Source organism: Lissotriton vulgaris, chromosome 11 (genome assembly GCF_964263255.1).
Source record: "Lissotriton vulgaris chromosome 11, aLisVul1.2, whole genome shotgun sequence".
Classification (NCBI taxonomy): Eukaryota; Metazoa; Chordata; class Amphibia; order Caudata; family Salamandridae; genus Lissotriton; species Lissotriton vulgaris.
Genome location: NC_141699.1, coordinates 35,815,603 through 35,834,249, shown reverse-complemented (window position 1 = coordinate 35,834,249; position 18,647 = coordinate 35,815,603). Strand labels below are relative to the sequence as shown.

At 49.6% G+C, this 18,647-nt stretch overlaps 1 protein-coding gene across 2 annotated transcripts in view; it reads left to right on the top strand.

Annotated features, from left to right (window-relative positions):
* Positions 1-2,408: 2,408 nt before the first annotated feature.
* TMEM132C (transmembrane protein 132C) overlaps positions 2,409-18,647 on the top strand; it is a 1,238,854-nt gene continuing 1,222,615 nt past the window's right edge. For both annotated transcript variants that reach the window (XM_086942679.1, XM_086942678.1), the window contains exon 1: positions 2,409-2,864. In XM_086942679.1, coding sequence (XP_086798805.1) covers positions 2,744-2,864 — 121 coding nt within the window. In that variant the 5' untranslated portion in view covers positions 2,409-2,743. The remainder of the gene's footprint in view (positions 2,865-18,647) is intronic.

Sequence of the window (18,647 nt, the reverse complement as noted above, 5' to 3'; positions counted from 1 at the left end):
CCTACAGGCTAAAGGGCTACAGGTGGCAGCTCTGACTACTGGAGTGTGGAACATCCTACAGGCTAATGGGCAACAGAAGTCAGCTCTGACTACCAGAGGATGGAGCTGCCTACAGGCTACAGAGCTAGAGGTGGCAGATCTGTCTACAGGGGTAAAAACACCCCACAGGCTAAAGGGCTACAGCTGTCCGCTCTGACTACCAGAGTATGGACCACCCGACAGGCTTAAGGGCTACAGGTGGCAGCTCTGACTACTGGAGTATGGAACATCCTACAGGCTAAAGGGCAACAGAAGGCAGCTCTGACAACCAGAGGATGGAGCTGCCTACAGGCTACAGAGCTACAGGTGGCAGATCTGTCTACAGGGGTATGGAACAACCTACAGGCTAAAGGGCTACAGCTGGCAGCTCTGACTACCAGAGTATGGAACACCCTTCAGGCTAAAGGGCAACAGAAGGCAGCTCTTACTACCAGAGGATGGAGATTCCTACAGGCTACAGAGCTACAGGCGGCAGATCTGTCTACCGGGGTATGACACACCCTTCAGGCTAAAGGGCTAAAGCCGGCAGCTCTGACTACCAGAGTATGGAACACCCTTCAGGCTAAAGGGCAACAGAAGGCAGCTCTTACTACCAGAGGATGGAGATTCCTACAGGCTACAGAGCTACAGGCGGCAGATCTGTCTACAGGGTATGGAACACCCTACAGGCTAAAGGGCTACAGATGGCAGCTCTGACTACTGGAGTATGGAATATCCTTCAGGGTAAGGGCAACAGAAGGCAGCTCTGACTACCAGAGGATAGAGCTGCCTACAGGCTACAGAGGTAGAGGCGGCAGATCTGTCTACAGGGGTATGGAACACCCTGCTGGCTAAAGGGCTACAGCCGGCAGCTCTGACTATTGGAGTATGGAACATCCTACAGGCTAAAGGGCAACAGAAGGCAGCTCTGACTACCAGAGGATGGAGCTGCCTACAGGCTACAGACCTACAGGCGGCAGATCTGTCTACAGGGGTATGGAACACCCTACAGGCTAAAGGGCTACATGTGGCAACTCTGACTACTGGAGTATGGACCACCCTACAGGCTAAAGGGCTACAGGTGGCAGCTCTGATTACTGGAGTATGGAACACCCTACAGGCTAAAGGGCAACAGAATGCAGCTCTGGCTACCAGAGGATGGAGCTGCCTACAGGATACAGAGCTAGAGGCGGCAGATCTGTCTACAGGGGTATGGAACACCCTACTGGCTAAAGGGCTACAGGTGGCAGCTCTGACTACTGGAGTATGGAATATCCTTCAGGCTAAAGGGCAACAGAAGGCAGCTCTGACTACCAGAGGATGGATATGCCTTCAGGCTACAGAGGTACAGGCGGCAGATCTGTCTACAGGGGTATGGAACATCCTACAGGTTAAACGGCTACAGCCGGCAACTCTGACTACCAGAGTATGGAGCATCCTACAGGCTAAAGGGGTACAGGTGGCAGCTCTGACTACTGGAGTGTGGAACATCCTACAGGCTAATGGGCAACAGAAGGCAGCTCTGACTACCAGAGGATGGAGCTGCCTACAGGCTACAGAGCTAGAGGTGACAGATCTGTCTACAGGGGTATGGAACAGCTTACAGGCTAAAGGGCTACAGCCGGCAGCTGTGACTACCAGAGTATGGAACACCCGACAGGGTAAAGTGCTACAGGTGGCAGCTCTGACTACTGGAGTATGGAATATCCTACAGGCTAAAGGGCAACAGAAAGCAGCTCTGACTACCAGAGGATGGAGCTGCCTACAGGCTAAAGTGCTAGAGGCAGCTGCTCTGACTACCAGAGTGTGGGACACCCTACAGGCTAAAGTGCTACAGGCAGCAGCTCTGACTACCAGATTGTGGGACACCCTACAGGCTAAAGTGCTACAGGCAGCAGCTCTGACTACCAGAGTGTGGGGCACTCTACAGGCTAAAGGGCTACAGACGGCAGCTCTGACTACTAGAGGATGGAGCTGCCTACAGGCTAAAGGGCTACAGACGGCAGCTCTGACTACCAGAGCTGCAAGGGCCTGTCTGGAGCGTTTGCCAGGGCCTGTCTGGAGCGTTTGCCAGGGCCGGTCTGGAGGGTTTGCCAGGGCCTGTCTGGAGAGGGCTGCCAGGGCATGTTTGGGGGGTTTGCCAGGGCCTGCCTGGAGAGGGTGCCAGTAACCTGCCGAGCTGTGGGAAGCATCAAGGGACTTTACTGTGTCAGCCATGTCTCCTGTGGCTCCTGCACATTCTGAGCGCGCAATCCCCGAAGCGGCCACTAGATGGCGCAGTCGGGCCTTGAACAGTCCGCTGGCCCAGAAGGACTGCTTAAGAGACAGCAGCAAGAAGCCTGTGAGGGCTGCTATGGATGAAGGCTCTCACATCCCGACACACGAGGAGGAGGAGGAGGCAGGCGAGGAGGCTTCTCAGCTGCTGCGCTGCAAACTCTTTGGCGCATGTTTTTAAATTAAAAGGCATGGACTGAGTCGGCTGAGTGTGGCTGGAAGAGGTGGGATCTGCGCCTTGATGCCCTGGAGCCCGTGACACAGCGCTGTAAACTTCACCCAGCTCCGGGAGGGATGGAGGCGCCCCGGCATCTCGCAGCCTTGGCCGTGAGAGTCCCTCGCTGGCTGCGGGGCTGGGGGGGCTGGAGGGCAGCTTCTCACTGGCGCAGAGCATGACCCCTTGGAGCCTGGGCTGGGGCAGGGTCCCGCGGACCCCCTGCTGAGGAGGAGCATGATGGCTGCACCATCTCTGCACGTGGGGACCACCATGGATTATCGGAGGGGTCCCAAGTCCTGGAGTTTGCGCCTCTGTGCAGCGGTGGGTCTGTTGCTCGCAGCTTGTTTCTGGAAAGGTAAGTGCAGTGTCTGAGTGGAGGTGTGCAGTTCAGTGTTAGTGCAGGAGCTGTGTGTGCAGCTCCTGTAAGCCCGCCCGCCTCTCTTAGGCGCTGAGTCAAGGGTCCTCGGAGGTCCTAGGAGTGCAGGTGTGTCTGTGGGTAACATGCGTCTCTCTACTTGTGTGCCCCAGTGCCATGTACCACTGGGTAAGAGCAGTGTGTGGTGATGAAGTGTTAGCTACCTCTCGGGGGGTGCCCCCCACTGCACGAGACGCGGGGGGCTGCCACTGACACTTCTTTGCTGAAAGGGGCTGTCGGGAGCTCATCTTTCGCGACTTTTTATTGTAAATGGGGCTGAGCCTGGACGTTGTGGAGGCTGACTTACAATCTGTTGAGAAAGTCTCTCTTCCGGAGAGTTAAACATGTACATGAAATGCCACACCTTTGCCCGTTTGTGAACAGGGACATCTGAAAGCGCCTTTTATTTGCATTTGTGAGATTTAGGAGGTTTGTAGAGTGTTGAAATACTAGGAAAGTGGCTTCAAGGCGCTGTGCCCAGCCAGCTACTAACCAAAGCTCTTAGTTGTTCTTTATTGGTGTGGACAGGAGGACTGAGGGGGATGAGATGTTTTGGAAGTCACTTCTCTGATCTTTACAGAGATTCACATACCTGATCCCAGTTGGGATTCACATGTTTGATCTCTGTATCACGCTACAAAGAAATGACCAGTTGGAGTCACACATGTCCACACATAGATTGGGAGATGATGGGACATTTTGTTGTGATCCGTACTTCAGACTCCGACAGAACTCTTTCTTGGAGTGACATGTTCTCCACATGGTTCAGGAAGTGCGGCATGTCTTGGTGAGAGTGACACGTCCCAATCATTTGTCAATTAGATTCATTCATGGGATTTGTATTTATGATCAATATCTTGGCTACAATGAGATGAACACATAAAAATCACCAGTGTGGTCTGTGAGTTGGACTGTGATGTGTGATCTTTGAAAATCACCTCTGTGGCCTGTGTGTTGGTCTGTGTGTTGGTCTGTGGTGTTTGAAAATCCCTCCTGTTATCTGTGTGTTGGGCTGTGGTGTATAAAACTAACCTTTGTGGTCTGTTTGTTGGGCTTTGACGTTAGAAATTCACCTCTGTGGTCTGTGTGTTGAGATTTAGTGTTTGAAAATCCCCTCTGTTGTCAGTGTATTGGGCTGTGATGTTAAAAAATTAGCTCTGTGGTCTGTGAGTTGGTCTGTGATGTATAAAAATAACCTTTGTGGTCTGTGTGTTGAGCTGTGATGTTGAAAATCTCCTCTGTGGTCTGTGTGTTGAGCTGTGATGTTGAAAATCTCCTCTGTGGTCTGTGTGTTGAGCTGTGATGTTGAAAATCTCCTCTGTGGTCTGTGTGTTGAGCTGTGATGTTGAAAATCTCCTCTGTGGTCTGTGTGTTGGGCTTTGATCTTTGACAATCTCCTCTGTGGTCTATGTGTTGGGCTGTGATGTTGAAAATCTCCTCTGTGGTCTGTGTGTTGGGCTGTGATGATGAAAATCTCCTCTGTGGTCTGTGTGTTGGGCTGTGAAGTTTGACAATCTCCTCTCGGGTCTGTGTGTTGGGCTGTGATGTTGAAAATCTCCTCTGCGGTCTGTGTGTTGGGCTGTGAAGTTTGACAATCTCCTCTGGGGTCTGTGTGTTGGGCTGTGATGTTTGACAATCTCCTCTGTGGTCTGTGTGTTGGGCTGTGATGTTTGACAATCTCCTCTGTGGTCTGTGTGTTGGGCTGTGATGTTTGACAATCTCCTCTGTGGTCTGTGTGTTGGGCTGTTATGTTTGACAATCTCCTCTGTGGTCTGTGTGTTGAGCTGTGATGTTTGACAATATCCTCTGTGTTCTGTGTGTTGGGCTGTGATGTTTGACAATCTCCTCTGTGGTCTGTGTGTTGAGCTGTGATGTTTGACAATATCCTCTGTGTTCTGTGTGTTGGGCTGTGATGTTTGACAATCTCCTCTGTGGTCTGTGTGTTGAGCTGTGATGTTTGACAATATCCTCTGTGTTCTGTGTGTTGGGCTGTGATGTTTGACAATCTCCTCTGTGGTCTGTGTGTTGGGCTGTGATGAGATGACTTATTGGGAAATACTTGTCTGATCCATTTACTGGACTATGGTGAGAAGAGAATTTGTTGAAATGGGGCATCTGGGCCACGCGCTCTCCCACAATGGGCCACATTTGTGACGTCGCACAACTGGTGTGTGTAGTAAGTTACAACTTGCTGGGAGTGATCTATAGGTTTGAGTGCTACGGTGGCATGATTGTTGAGAATTGCATGTATGATCTGCATGTGAGACTGTAATGGAATGTATTTGTGGTAATCACGTACCTGATCCATAATTTGGCAACAATATGGTGAAATATCAGAACTCCTAGTTGTGATCTGTGTGTCACGCTCACAGGCAGGATTCCTTGGGTATCTAATCCGATCTGCCTGATGCACTTTGATGAGACCATTTCTGGTGGATCTCATGTTCGAATGTGATTCTTGAGCGCAGTGGGAAGATTTGTTTGGGTCGATTGTCTCAAACTTGTATCTGACCATGGCAGAATGCGATGTCTGCAAAGATCTGGTGGGAGTGGTAAGCGGATCCCCAGGTCAGCCTTCAATGGATCCTCTGTTGGGAGTCACACGAATGATCTCTGTGTGTGGAAGAGATGCGATGATTTTGTGGGAATTGAATATTTCATCCATGTGTTTGACAATCCCATCTCTCTTCTGCTTCAGTGATTTGTTTGGGAAGCGTGTGTGATCAGTGAGTCAGCCTGCAGTCTGTCAATGTTTTGAGAGTCACTGGTGTGATGTGTGTGTTGGCCCACTGTGGGGTGCTTTGTTGGCAACCACGTCTTATTTCTGCATCTGGCCGCAGCGCGTTCACTTGTCTCATCCATGTCTTTGGATTCAACGCAACGCGTTGCTGGGATCTCGCGTCACCCTTTTATGTGACTGAGGCAGCTTTCCTTTTTGGGATCAGATGACACATGTCTCATCCTGTGCCGGACGCTGATGCCGTAGTATGTCTCACGCGGTATGCGTGATCAGGCTTCTGAGGGATCCTACAGCAGTTGTGTGGGGTTCACTGGCTACGATCCGTGGACTGGTCAGAGTCAGGCAGCCTCCTTGTACAGGCCACGGGTGGAGGTTTTAATCATTCATGTATGTCATTCGTATGTTCAGCTATGATAGGATGAAATGTTTGTAACATGTCTGCTCAAAATGGGAAAATTTGCTCAGAATCGCATGCTTGACCAACAAGCGACAGGCGACACCTGTTTGGAATCACGTCTATAATCCACGTGTCACTTGCAGTGGAATCCAATGTTGAGACATGTCTGATCTGTGTTTTGGGCAATTGTGGTAAGATGGGTGGGGAGTCCCATGACTGACGCACATTTCCGGCTTTGATGGAAATTCACGTTGGGATTCACGTGTGCCATCCATGTTTCAGGCTACAGCAAATGTATGTTGGAAATTAAATGCATGATCCGAGTTTCAGGTAGAACGAGTAGAATTGTTGTGAACATATCTGATCTGTGTTTTAGGCTGAATAGAGGATTGCTGGGAAGCCCATGTCTGGTCTGACTGTCAGGCGGCGACTGAACTTCCGTGTTGTCAATCACATGTTCATCTATGTGTCAAGCTGCGCAGCTGAACTGGTGGTTATCACATGTCTGATGCATGTGCGGTGCTGCAAGGAGACGGGAATGTGGCAAAAGTGTGCTAGGCCTGAAGTCCCATGAAGTTGTGTGGCCTCTGCCTGCCCCCCTCAGCAGCACCCCCCCCCCCCCCCCCCCCTCCCCCCCTCTCCGGGACATCAGATCCCACCCTGCGGGTTGCAGGCTGTAAATCCGCGCTCCGATCTCTGGCCATCCCTCCCTGGAGGGGAGGGGGGGGGGGGGGGGGGGGGGCGCCCCCGTCCTGTAAACTTGACTCTGAGAGGAGAAGGGGAGGGACTGGGGGGTCCTGGGCGGAGGGGGCCTGGGGGCCCTGGGCAGAGGGGGGCTGGTGCCCCCTCGGCCCATTGATCCCGCATTAGCTCGTGTTGGCACTCGGGGCAGGATATTCAAATGAGCTCGCAGGATTACCCGTGAACCCCAGACAGGCCTCCTTTATTCTCGCGCCGTTCCCAGGGCCCTTCGGGGCCCCGCCCCCACTCATCGGGCAATTATCTCGAGATGTGGGTACCACGAGTCTGGGGGCTCCGCAGCCTCTGAGGAAGGGCAGAGTTACAACGAGGGGTCACCCCCGAGACACACGGACCCACGGGACAGGGATCTACCCGTGTGTAGCGCCTGCTGAGTGCCTTGCACTTCGAAGCACCGAGAGTGACACACAGACCACGGGACAGGGATCTATCTACCCGTGTGTAGCGCCTGCTGAGTGCCTTGCACTTCGAAGCACCGAGACACACAGACCCACGGGACAGGGATCTATCTACCCGTGTGTAGCGCCTGCTGAGTGCCGTGCACTTCGAAGCACCGAGAGTGACACACAGACCCCCGGGACAGGGATCGAGCTGTGTGTAGCGCTTGCTCATGGCCTTGCACTTCGAAGCACCAATGCATTGTGTGATCTTCGCAGCCCCCTGCTGTGACGCCTCGCGTGACCTTCAAGGATGTACCCAGGAGGCGCTGTGAGCCTCGTCTGTGCCAACATAACCCCCAAACTAAAACAAAATAACACCGTAGAGCGCGCGCACACACCCCCCACACACACATACACACACACGCGCGCACACGCCCACACGCAGCTTATCCCTACATGAAACAGATGAAAATTCAGAAAGGTTTGAGATTTTTCTGCGGCATGTTCCCTGAAGGTGGGGAGACCCCCCCCCCCCATCCATCCCTCTTCCAGGCTTTGCATCGCCGTGTCCTGCGCCTTCAAGGGCTTATAGTTGGCAGCAAAATGCTTCTAAAAATTGTGGGTCATGAGCAAAAGTCCAAGCAATGAAAGAGAGGCCTTAACCCCTGTATTTGTCCTGTTGCATTCGCTGCACTTCAAAGACAGAGGTCTGCCGCCAGGCTGCTGCTGCTTATGTTTTTAACACGGGGATTGGTGTTTACACCCCCCCCCCCCTCAGTTTGCAGTCAGAGAAAGAAATGTAAAGTGAATTATGTGACCATTTTTCTGGAGTACAGGGGTGTGAAAGGAAAGACTGTAGGGTGTAATTGTTCTGTAAATGAACTGTGCACATTCATCAGCCGGGAAAGCAAAAAATGAAGCGTCTTTATGTAATTCTGAACTGTGATGCAAACGAAGATTATAATAGGGTCGACACAAATCAAGACACTTCTTTTACTTGGTGATGCACAAATAAATATTCACCGAATCACGAATTCCACTTTTTATTATCAGTGTGCAATACAAGATGATGGACGGAATGTTGCACATTGGCAAACTATTCACCCCCAGTCACAGATCTGGGTTTAATCCATCGTTTTTTTGCTCACCAAGCCACCCCAGTTCAGACATGGCCATATGCAAATCAGTCTGACCCTGTGCCTCATGGGAACAGTCCAGCCCGAACTGCCAAGCCATGTCTTCCCTGGATTGAAATCAAGCATTCTAGGATTGGTTACTGGCTATCAGCCGTCTTCAGCCAGGATACCTTGACTCCTGAGGCGCAGGGACCAACGTCTGGGCATACCCTTCCCACATAGGGTGAACGGCAAAACACACAAGATGATGGACGGAATGTTGCACAATGGCAAAACATTCACACCTAGTCACAGATCTGGGTATAATTCATTGTTTTTTTGCTCACCAAGCCACCCCAGTTCAGACATGGCCATATGCAAATCAGTTTTGACACTGTGCCTCATGGGAACAGTCCAGCCCGAACTGCCTGGGGATGGTGTGGAGTGCAATAAAACAATGGATTGAAGCTCAGATCTCTGTACTGGGGTGAATGTATGACATTGTTCTGCATTCTGTCCATCAACTGTTGTTTTTGCTGTGCGCATTTAGTGCCAATTGTGCTCGAAAATGTGCAGCCTGTACGGACAGAGCCCTAACACACAATGCTTTAGTTACATAAAAAAATAAAAATCACCAGCTCATGTCCATTAAAACTAAGTGGATCACAGGTGTTGGTTTCAAAAAGTTTGTGAAGCTCTGTCATAAAACATTACTCTGCTGTCAAACCAAACATAATGAGGCAGATTTACAAGCCCCTTGCGGCTCTTTTACGCCGCAGTTGTGTCACTTATGTGATGCAGCAGCAGTTCAAAGCCAGCGCCATGCTGCGGGGTATTTACAACGTGACGCATCTGTCATAAAACATTACTCTGCTGTCAAACTAAGGGAGAATGTTTCTAATATTGTGTTTTAGAGTGTACCAACGCAAAAGCAAAGCTCCGTGAAAACACCACTTTGTTCAGTACTTGTTCGAGTGTTGTCTGCCTTGTGTCTTTCTATTTGTATTTTTCAGTCATACGCAGACTGCACCTCGTTCCTAGCTCTTTTCAGGAGTCCCTCCAGAGCTCATCTGACAAAACCTTTACAAGACCCCGCAAACATCAGACATTGACCCTCAAGCAGCCTTTCTATTGATTAACCAATCCCAGACACAGGTATCTCTCAGGGAGCAGACCCCCCCCGGTGAGGGGGCTTCTTTCTGCCTCTCTCTCAGGCATAGGGGACCAGGCAGGAGGCGCTTGAGGTGCCAGAGGCTCCTCGAGTCCACACTATCTCTTCTAGAGCAGCAGTTTCTTGACAGAAAGTGCGGGAACTGGTGTAAAATATAAAAATCAGGGGCCCATGGCCTTAGTCTCCACCTCCGTCTTTGGGCTTCTATCAGGATAGCCAATCAGGTGCTCACGCGTACTATATAAAAGTCTCAATTTAGGGTCAACAAACTCACCTAGTTTGTCCATTTTTCTACCCGTTGTCGCTTCATCCCCTCTAAGAGGCCAGATGAGGAATGGGCAGGTTTCATCTGGTGTCGTCGCTGGCCGACGGAGGGTGGGATCGCCATAGTCCTTTTGAAGGAGTTCGCCCAGGACCACGGGGCGGGCACCACCGGCTCCTCTTTCTCAGTCACTAGAGTTGGTGAGAAGGTCGAACTCACCATATGTCTCACCATCTTGAAGAGCACCGGCTGCTGCATGCCAGCTGGATGAGCTTACAGCCTGGTCCAGGCACCGAGACTGCCCTGTGGCGTCCTGAAGCCAAGATCACAAGGATAGTGCGTCCACTGCCCCACCCTGGCTCCTGCCCCACCAAGGCTCCTGCCCCACCAAGGCTCCTGCCCCACCCTGGCTCCTGCCCCACCCTGGCTCCTGCCCCTCCCTGGCTCCTGCCCCACCCTGGCTCCTGCCCCACCCAGGCTCCTGCCCCACCCTGGCTCCTGCCCCCCCCAGGCTCCTGCCCCACCCTGGCTCCTGCCCCTCGCTGGCTCCTGCCCCTCCCTGGCTCCTGCCCCTCCCCGGCTCCTGCCCCACCCTGGCTCCTGCCCCCCCCAGGCTCCTGCCCCACCCAGATTCCTGCCCCACCCTGGCTCCTGCCCCACCCTGGCTCCTGCTCCACCCTGGCTCCTGCCCCACCCTGGCTCCTATCCCACCCAGGCTCATACCCCACCCTGGCTCCTGCCCACCCTGGCTCCTGACCCACCCTGGCTCCTGCCCTACCCTGGCTCCTGCCCCTCCCTGGCTCCTGCCCCTCCCTGGCTCCTGACCCACCCTGGCTCCTGCCCACCCTGGCTCCTGACCCACCCTGGCTCATGCCCTACCCTGGCTCCTGCCCCTCCCTGGATCCTGCCCCTCCCTGGCTCCTGCCCCTCCCTGGCTCCTGCCCCACCCTGGCTCCTGCCCCACCCTGGCTCCTGCCCCTCCCTGGCTCCTGCCCCTCCCTGACTCCTGCCCCACCCTGGCTCCTGCCCCACCCAGGCTCCTGCCCTTCCCTGGCTCCTGCTCCACCCTGGCTCCTGCCCCTCCCTGGCTCCTGCTCCACCCTGGCTCCTGCCCCTCGCTGGCTCCTGCCCCACCCTGGCTCCTGCCCCTCGCTGGCTCCTGCCCCTCCCTGGCTCCTGCCCCACCCTGGCTCCTGCCCCACCCAGGCTCCTGCCCCACCCTGGCTCCTGCCCCACCCTGGCTACTGCCCCACCCTGGCTCCTGCCCCTCCCTGGCTCCTGCTCCACCCTGGCTCCTGCCCCTCCCTGGCTCCTGCTCCACCCTGGCTCCTGCCCCTCCCTGGCTCCTGCCCCACCCTGGCTCCTGCCCCTCCCTGGCTCCTGCCCCACCCTGGCTCCTGCCCCCCCCAGGCTCCTGCCCCACCCTGGCTCCTGCCCCACCCTGGCTCCTGCTCCACCCTGGCTCCTGCCCCACCCTGGCTCCTATCCCACCCAGGCTCCTGCCCCACCCTGGCCCCTGCCTCACCCTGGCTCCAGCCCCACCCTGGCTCCTGCCCCTCCAGGCCTCCATGACCCACCATGCCATGCTTGCCACGCCGGCCTACCTTAGTCAGACACATACCAGCTAATCAGGTGTTCAGAGTCTGACCGCCTGACTTGTGAGGGAGCTTTTGTGCTTTTAAAATCGAACGTGTATTTATAACAATAATGAGAGTGCAGAACAAAGAAACCACACTTGACTCCACACGGCCCACGGACGTGGAGCTATTACAATTGAAATGAATCATTAAGACGCGTTTTCATGTGTTTTAAGACAAATTGAACTAGGCCTCAATGAGGCCTTGGCGACACTTTAACTAACATAGATGTTTTGTATGCTGTGTATGTTGTGTTGTGTTAAGTTATGTTATGTTATGTATGTTGTGTGATATTATGTTAAGGATGTTGTGTGATGCTATGTATGTTGTGTGATATTATGTTATGTTATGTGACGTTATATATGTTGGGTGATATTATGTTATGTATGTTGTGTGATGTGATGTTATGTGACGTTATGTATGTTGTGTGACAATATGTTATGTTATGTATGTTGTGTGATATTATGTTAAGGATGTTGTGTGATGTTATGTATGTTGGGTGATATTATGTTATGTATGTTGTGTGATATTATGTTAAGGATGTTGTGTGATATTATGTTATCTTATGTAAGTTGTGTGATATGTTATGTATGTTGTGTTATGTTATGTTATTCTACGTTATGTATGTTGTGTGATATTATCTTATGTATGTTGTGTGATGTTATGTTATGTGACGTTATGTATGTTGTGTGATATTATGTTATGTATGTTGTGTTATGTTATGTTATTTTACGTTATGTATGTTGTGTGATATTATCTTATGTATGTTGTGTGATGTTATGTTATGTGACGTTATGTATGTTGGGTGATATTATGTTATGTTATGTTATGTTACATTATGTATGTTGTGTGATGTTATGTTATGTGACGTTATGTATGTTGGGTGATATATTATGTATGTTGTGTGATGTTATGTTATGTGACGTTATGCATGTTGTGTGATATTATGTTAAGGATGTTGTGTGATGTTATGTATGTTGTGTGATATTATGTTATGTATGTTGTGTTATGTTATGTTATGTATGTTGTGTGATATTATGTTATCTTATGTATGTTGTGTGATATGTTATGTATGTTGTGTTATATTATGTAATGTTACGTTATGTATGTTGTGTGATATTATGTTATGTATGTTGTGTGATGTTATGTTATGTATGTTATGTTTTGTATGTTATGTTATGTATGTTGTGTGATGTTATGTATGTTACGTTATATATGTTGTTATGTTATGTGTGTTATGTTATGTATGTTCTGTTCAGTTATGTATGTTGTGTGATATTATGTTATGTATGTTGTGTTATGTTATGTTACGTTATGTATGTAGTCACGCCGTCCAACTTTGGGATCTACTCGACACTACAACACCGGACGTCGCCTTCCTCACAGAAACCTGGATGAACGCCTCTTCAACTCCCGACATCGCCATAGCCATCCCTGACGACTACAAGAGTATCCATAAGGACCGCACCAACCAAATAGGAGGAGGCATTGCCATCGTCCATAAGAACACCATTCGCATCTCGACCAGTTCAGATGACAACCTTGCAACCGCCGAACATCTCCACTTCCAGATCCACATCGACCCCAAGACCACACTCAGAGGAACCCTCGTCTACAGACCACCCGGTCCGCGCTTACAATTCTGCGAAGACATCATTGACTTCATCAGCCCACAAGCCCTCCCCTCCGAAGAATACATTCTTCTTGGCGACCTCAATTTCCACCTGGAAAAGATCAATGACAACAACAGCACCACCCTTTTGGACAACCTCGCAAATCTTGGACTCAAACAACTTGTGAACACCCCCACCCACCGTGCCGGACACACGCTCGACCCAATCTTTACATCCAGTAAATACATCTCCTTCAACCACACCACAGCTCTCCACTGGACAGTCCACAGCTGCGTACACTTCAACCACAAAAGAACTTCGACCCACAACCACCCTCAACAAATTCCCTGCAGAAACTGGAACAAAATTACCACTGACCAGCTTTTCACTTCGCTTCACCAACACCCTCCTACCTATTCATCAGACCCAAACCAAGCAGCCAACAACCTTGCACAATGGATCAGTCGCAGCGCTGACGAATTAGCACCCCTGAAAAGCAACCCTACCAAGCTTAACTTCAAGAAAGCCCCATGGTTCAACAACGAACTTAAAAAATCCAAGAAGACATGCCGCACCCTCGAGAAAGCCTGGAAAAGAAACCCATCCAAGGAAAACTTTGCCACTTTCAAGGACGCCACCCGTAAACACCATCAACTAATACGCTCCACTAAGAAAACAGCACTCAAAGATCGACTCGACAACAACGCCCACAGCAGTAAGGAACTGTTCAACATAATCAAAGAATTCACCAACCCCTCAGCCGGCTCCAATGACATCACTCCCTCCCAGGACCTCTGTGACCCCCTAGCCTCATTCTTCCACAACAAAATCGCCGACTTACACAACAGCTTTACAAAAAAGCCAGATGAACAGTCCACCCCACCCACCTCAGAACCTAATCCCTCTCCGAACAACCTGTGTACCTGGAAACCAGTCACCACTGAAGACACCATCCGCCTGATGAACTCCATCCACTCAGGATCGCCAACCGACCCATGTCCTCACCACATCTTCAACAAAGAAGACTCCATCATCGCTCCCCACCTACTCGACATCATCAACAGTTCCTTCAACTCCGCCACCTTCCCGGAAAGCTGGAAACACGCCGAACTCAGCGCCCTCTTGAAGAAACCCACAGCTGACCCCACTGAACTTAAAAACTACCGACCTATCTCGCTCCTCCCATTCCCTGCCAAAGTCATCGAAAAAGCTGTCAACAATCAACTCGCTGTCTTTCTTGAATCCAACAAATCCCTCAACATATCACAATCAGGATTCCGAGCCAAACACAGCACCGAGACCACCCTCATCGCAGCAACAGACGACATCCGTAAACTATTAGAGAAACAGTAGCCCTCATCCTACTTGACCTCTCCGCAGCTTTCAACACTGTCTGTCATAACACGCTTATACACCGCCTCAAAAACATCGGAATTCAAGGTAAAGCACTGGATTGGATCATCTCTTTCCTTGCCGGAAGAACATAGAGAGTTCGCCTCCCCCCGTTTAGATCAGAAGCCACCGAAGTCATCTGCGGTGTACCACAAGGATCTTCACTCAGTCCCACACTCTTCAACGTATACATGAGCCCCCTCGCATCCATCGTTCGCAAACACAACCTCAACATCATCTCTTACGCAGACGACACCCAGCTGATACTCTCCCTCACCAAAGACCCTAACACCGCCAAAACAAATCTGCACGAAGGGATGAAAGAAGTGGCCGAATGGATGTGAAACAGTCGCCTCAAACTGAATTCGGACAAAACTGAAGTCCTCATATTAGGATCATCCCCCTCCGCTTGGGATGACTCATGGTGGCCACCGGCTCTGGGAGACGCCCCAAAACATACTGACCACGCACGTAATCTGGGATTCATCTTAGACTCATCCCTATCGATGTCCAGACAAGTCATGCTTCAACATCCTACGTATGCTTAGAAAAATCTTCAGATGGATCCCCACTGAATCAAAAAAAACAGTCACCCACGCATTGGTCACGAGCAGACTAGATTATGGAAACACCCTCTATGCCGGAACCACCACCAAGTTACAGAAAAAGCTCCAACGTATCCAAAATGCCTCAGCCAGACTCATTCTAGACATCCCTCGCAGAGCTCACATCTCCAGTCATCTGAAAGACCTCCACTGGCTCCCCGTCACCAAAAGAATAACGTTCCGTCTACTCACCCACGCACACCAAGCACTTTACGATCTTGGACCCGAATGCCTCAACACACGGCTTTCTTTTTACACCCCCACACGCAAACTCAGATCGTCCAACAAAGCCCTCACCGCAATACCACGCATCCACATATCCACCATGGGGGGAAGATCCTTCTCCTACCTTGCGGCTAAAACGTGGAACTCCCTCCCCACCCATCTCCGCCTCACTCAAAACCACCTCTCCTTCAGAAAACAACTCAAGACCTGGATATTTGACAAGTAACTCCCCACCTCCCTCAAGCGCCTTGAGACCCTATGGGTGAGTAGTGCGCTATATAAATGCCAAACTTGAACTTGAACTTGTTGTGTGATATTTCGTTATCTTACGTTATGTATGTTGTGTGATATTATGTTATGTTATGTTACGTTATGAATGTTGTATGATATTATGTTATGTATGTTGTGTGATATGTTATGTATGTTGTGTTATGCTATGTTACATTATGTATGTTGTGTGATATTATGTTATGTTATGTGACGTTATGTATGTTGTGTGATATTATGTTATGTATGTTGTGTTATGCTATGTTATGTTACGTTATGTATGTTGTGTGATATTATGTTATGTATGTTGTGTGATGTTATGTTATGTATGTTGTGTTATGTTATGTATGTTGTGTGATGTTATGTTATGTATGTTGTGTTATGTTATGTATGTTGTGGGATGTTATGTATGTTACGTTATATATGTTGTTATGTTATGTATGTTATGTTATGTATGTTCTGTTCTGTTATGTATGTTTTGTTCTGTTATGTATGTTGTGTGATGTTATGTTATGTTACATTATGTATGTTGTGTGATATTATGTTATGTATGTTGTGTGATGTTATGTTATGTTATGTTATGTATGTTGTGTGATATTATGTCATGTTATGTATGTTGTGTTATGTTATGTTATGTTATGTATGTTGTGTGATATTATGTCATGTTATGTTATGTATGTTGTGTGATATTATGTTATGTATGTTCTGTTATGTTATGTTACGTTATGTATGTTGTGTGATATTATGTTATGTATGTTGTGTGTTGTTATGTTATGTATGTTATGTTATGTATGTTGTGTTATGTTATGTATGTTGTGTGATGTTATGTATGTTACGTTATATATGTTATGTTATGTATGTTATGTTATGTATGTTCTGTTCTGTTATGTATGTTGTGTGATGTCATATTATAGACCCTTCTAAAGCGCATGAATATCCGCAGGTGTCTTGGCGCTGTCTCCGCTAGACATCTTGAAAGAGAGCCTTCTGATTACCAAACAGCCAGGTGTTCAACACTTGTCTGAAGGATAAAAGGCTGGTCACAGATTAAATGTGAAAAGGTAGAGCCTTTCATGCTTTAGCTGTGCAAGCAAAGCTTCGGGTGTCCCCCATGGCTCTTCTTGTCGGTACTCTGCACTCCATTCATTAACAACGGGTTCTTGTTGATTATGTAACTAGGCAGTCAGTCAGTTTACTTCAGTCAATACTTATAGTATAAGATCATAAAAGTACAAAAAAAGATACAATTTAAAAACATCTAAACAAAAAAGAAAATTATGCGCATAGAGAGATAAAAAGGTAATTGCATCATAACAAACACGATTAGAGAACAACTAATAAAAGCTAACCTATAGGATCAGTTTAAAATGCATTGACTGACTGATTCTGTAACTAGTTTCCTAACACCGCTGGACGTCGTTAGGTCAGAAGGGGGCACAATACTAGCAGTGGGCTGGTGCTGAGGTGCTGGGGCTTCCTGAGGCGTGAGAATGCGAAAATCTGATTTATTGAGGCAATGACCGTACCCTGCTGACTCTGCAGTTCTTTATAATTTCCATGCAAGAAACAGTATAAAACCCCAGATTTTGGGGGTGAGCCAGAAGACATTTCCAGTTCTACTCCGAATGGTGTTCGATTTTTCACGGAGCGGCTGCACATTTGAGGCTTTGCTATTTCTGATGTGGCTTGTGTTTTGTATTTCCTATTACTGAGAGCCTTCATGGCCAGTGACTCCAATGTCTTGTTCTGAGATTACTGCTGAAGCTGCATTTTCGACGTCCTGTGCTGCACTTTCATTCTTTAAGAAACTTCATGGTATTTAAATTCCACTCTAGAACTACGGGGCATATTAGCAAGAACCTCGTTAAAATGATCGCTGTTTTAGCGGCAGGAAACTGTCGCTAAAACAGCGATAATGGGCTTGCTAATATACGTTATAGAATTCCAATTGAAGCCCAGGTTAGATGTCCTGCACATCTAACCTGCGCTTCTATTGGTATTCTAAAACGCATATTAGCAAGCCCATTTTCGCCGCTTTAGCGGCAGGAAACGGCCGCTAAAACAGCGATCATTTTAACGAGGTTCTTGCTAATATGCCCCCACCTTTCTTAGTAAGGCCTTCTCTTATCTACTGTATTTTGAAATGTTTTGAATCTTGTCTTTTGGAACACATTGACTCATAGACTAGGGGGCAGATTTACAATCACTGGCGCCTCCCTGCATATCAGCAGGGATGCGCCAGTTATTGTTGTGCGTCACGGCTCTGCCACCATGGATACGCCGCATTTACAATGCGGCGCACCATGGGTCAAAAATGGACAGATGCGTGCCGCTTCTGCTGCTGTAAAGGCGGCGCATTGCTGGAGTTGCATCACAGTTCCAGCAAGGCTCGAGGGTGCCCTACCTTCACAATGCTGCGTCAATCCATACGCCTGCTTCAAGCAGACGCAGGGTTTTGACGCAGCATGGGCTCAAAAGTGACTGAGTGAAAACCACTTTTAGGAGGCGTTCTTGCGCCGGAACGCAACCCCCCTGCGCCAGTACGCCTACATGTGGCGCAGGGCTTTACAACGGGACGCATCTCCCTAGACGCGTCACGTTGTAAATACCCCTCACCGTGGTGCTGGCTTTGCGCCGCCACTGCATCACAAAAGTGACTCAACGACGGCATTAAAGAGGCGCAGGGGGCTTGTAAATCTGCCCCTTTGAGTTTAATGTCACCTCGATCAACCCAAGATCTGGGTGCGCCATTGAGATGCAGATTTTCTTAGGGTCCTGCGTGCCCCCACTTGCCACCAAAGTAAGGGAATCTGATAATCTCTACGAAGCTCCTGGTAGGCAGCACTGGTTGCAGTTTCTAGAAGGTTCCCTTATATTGAGTTACGCTTTGCCCACTGAGCCTAATATGAAGTGGGCCCGTGCTGCCTCCGTGCTGCTCTCGTGCTGCTCCCGTGCTGCTCCCGTGCTGCCTCCGTGCTGCCATGACTAAGCGACCCCTTCATTTGGCCGGTCTCAGTGTGCAGGAGCCGCAGCCCTGCCGGTCTCAGTGTGCAGGAGCTGAAGCCCTGTCGATTCCAGTGTGCAGGAGTCGCAGCCCTGCCGGTCTCAGTGTGCAGGAGTCGCAGCCCTGCTGGTCTCAGTGTGCAGGAGCTGCAGCCCT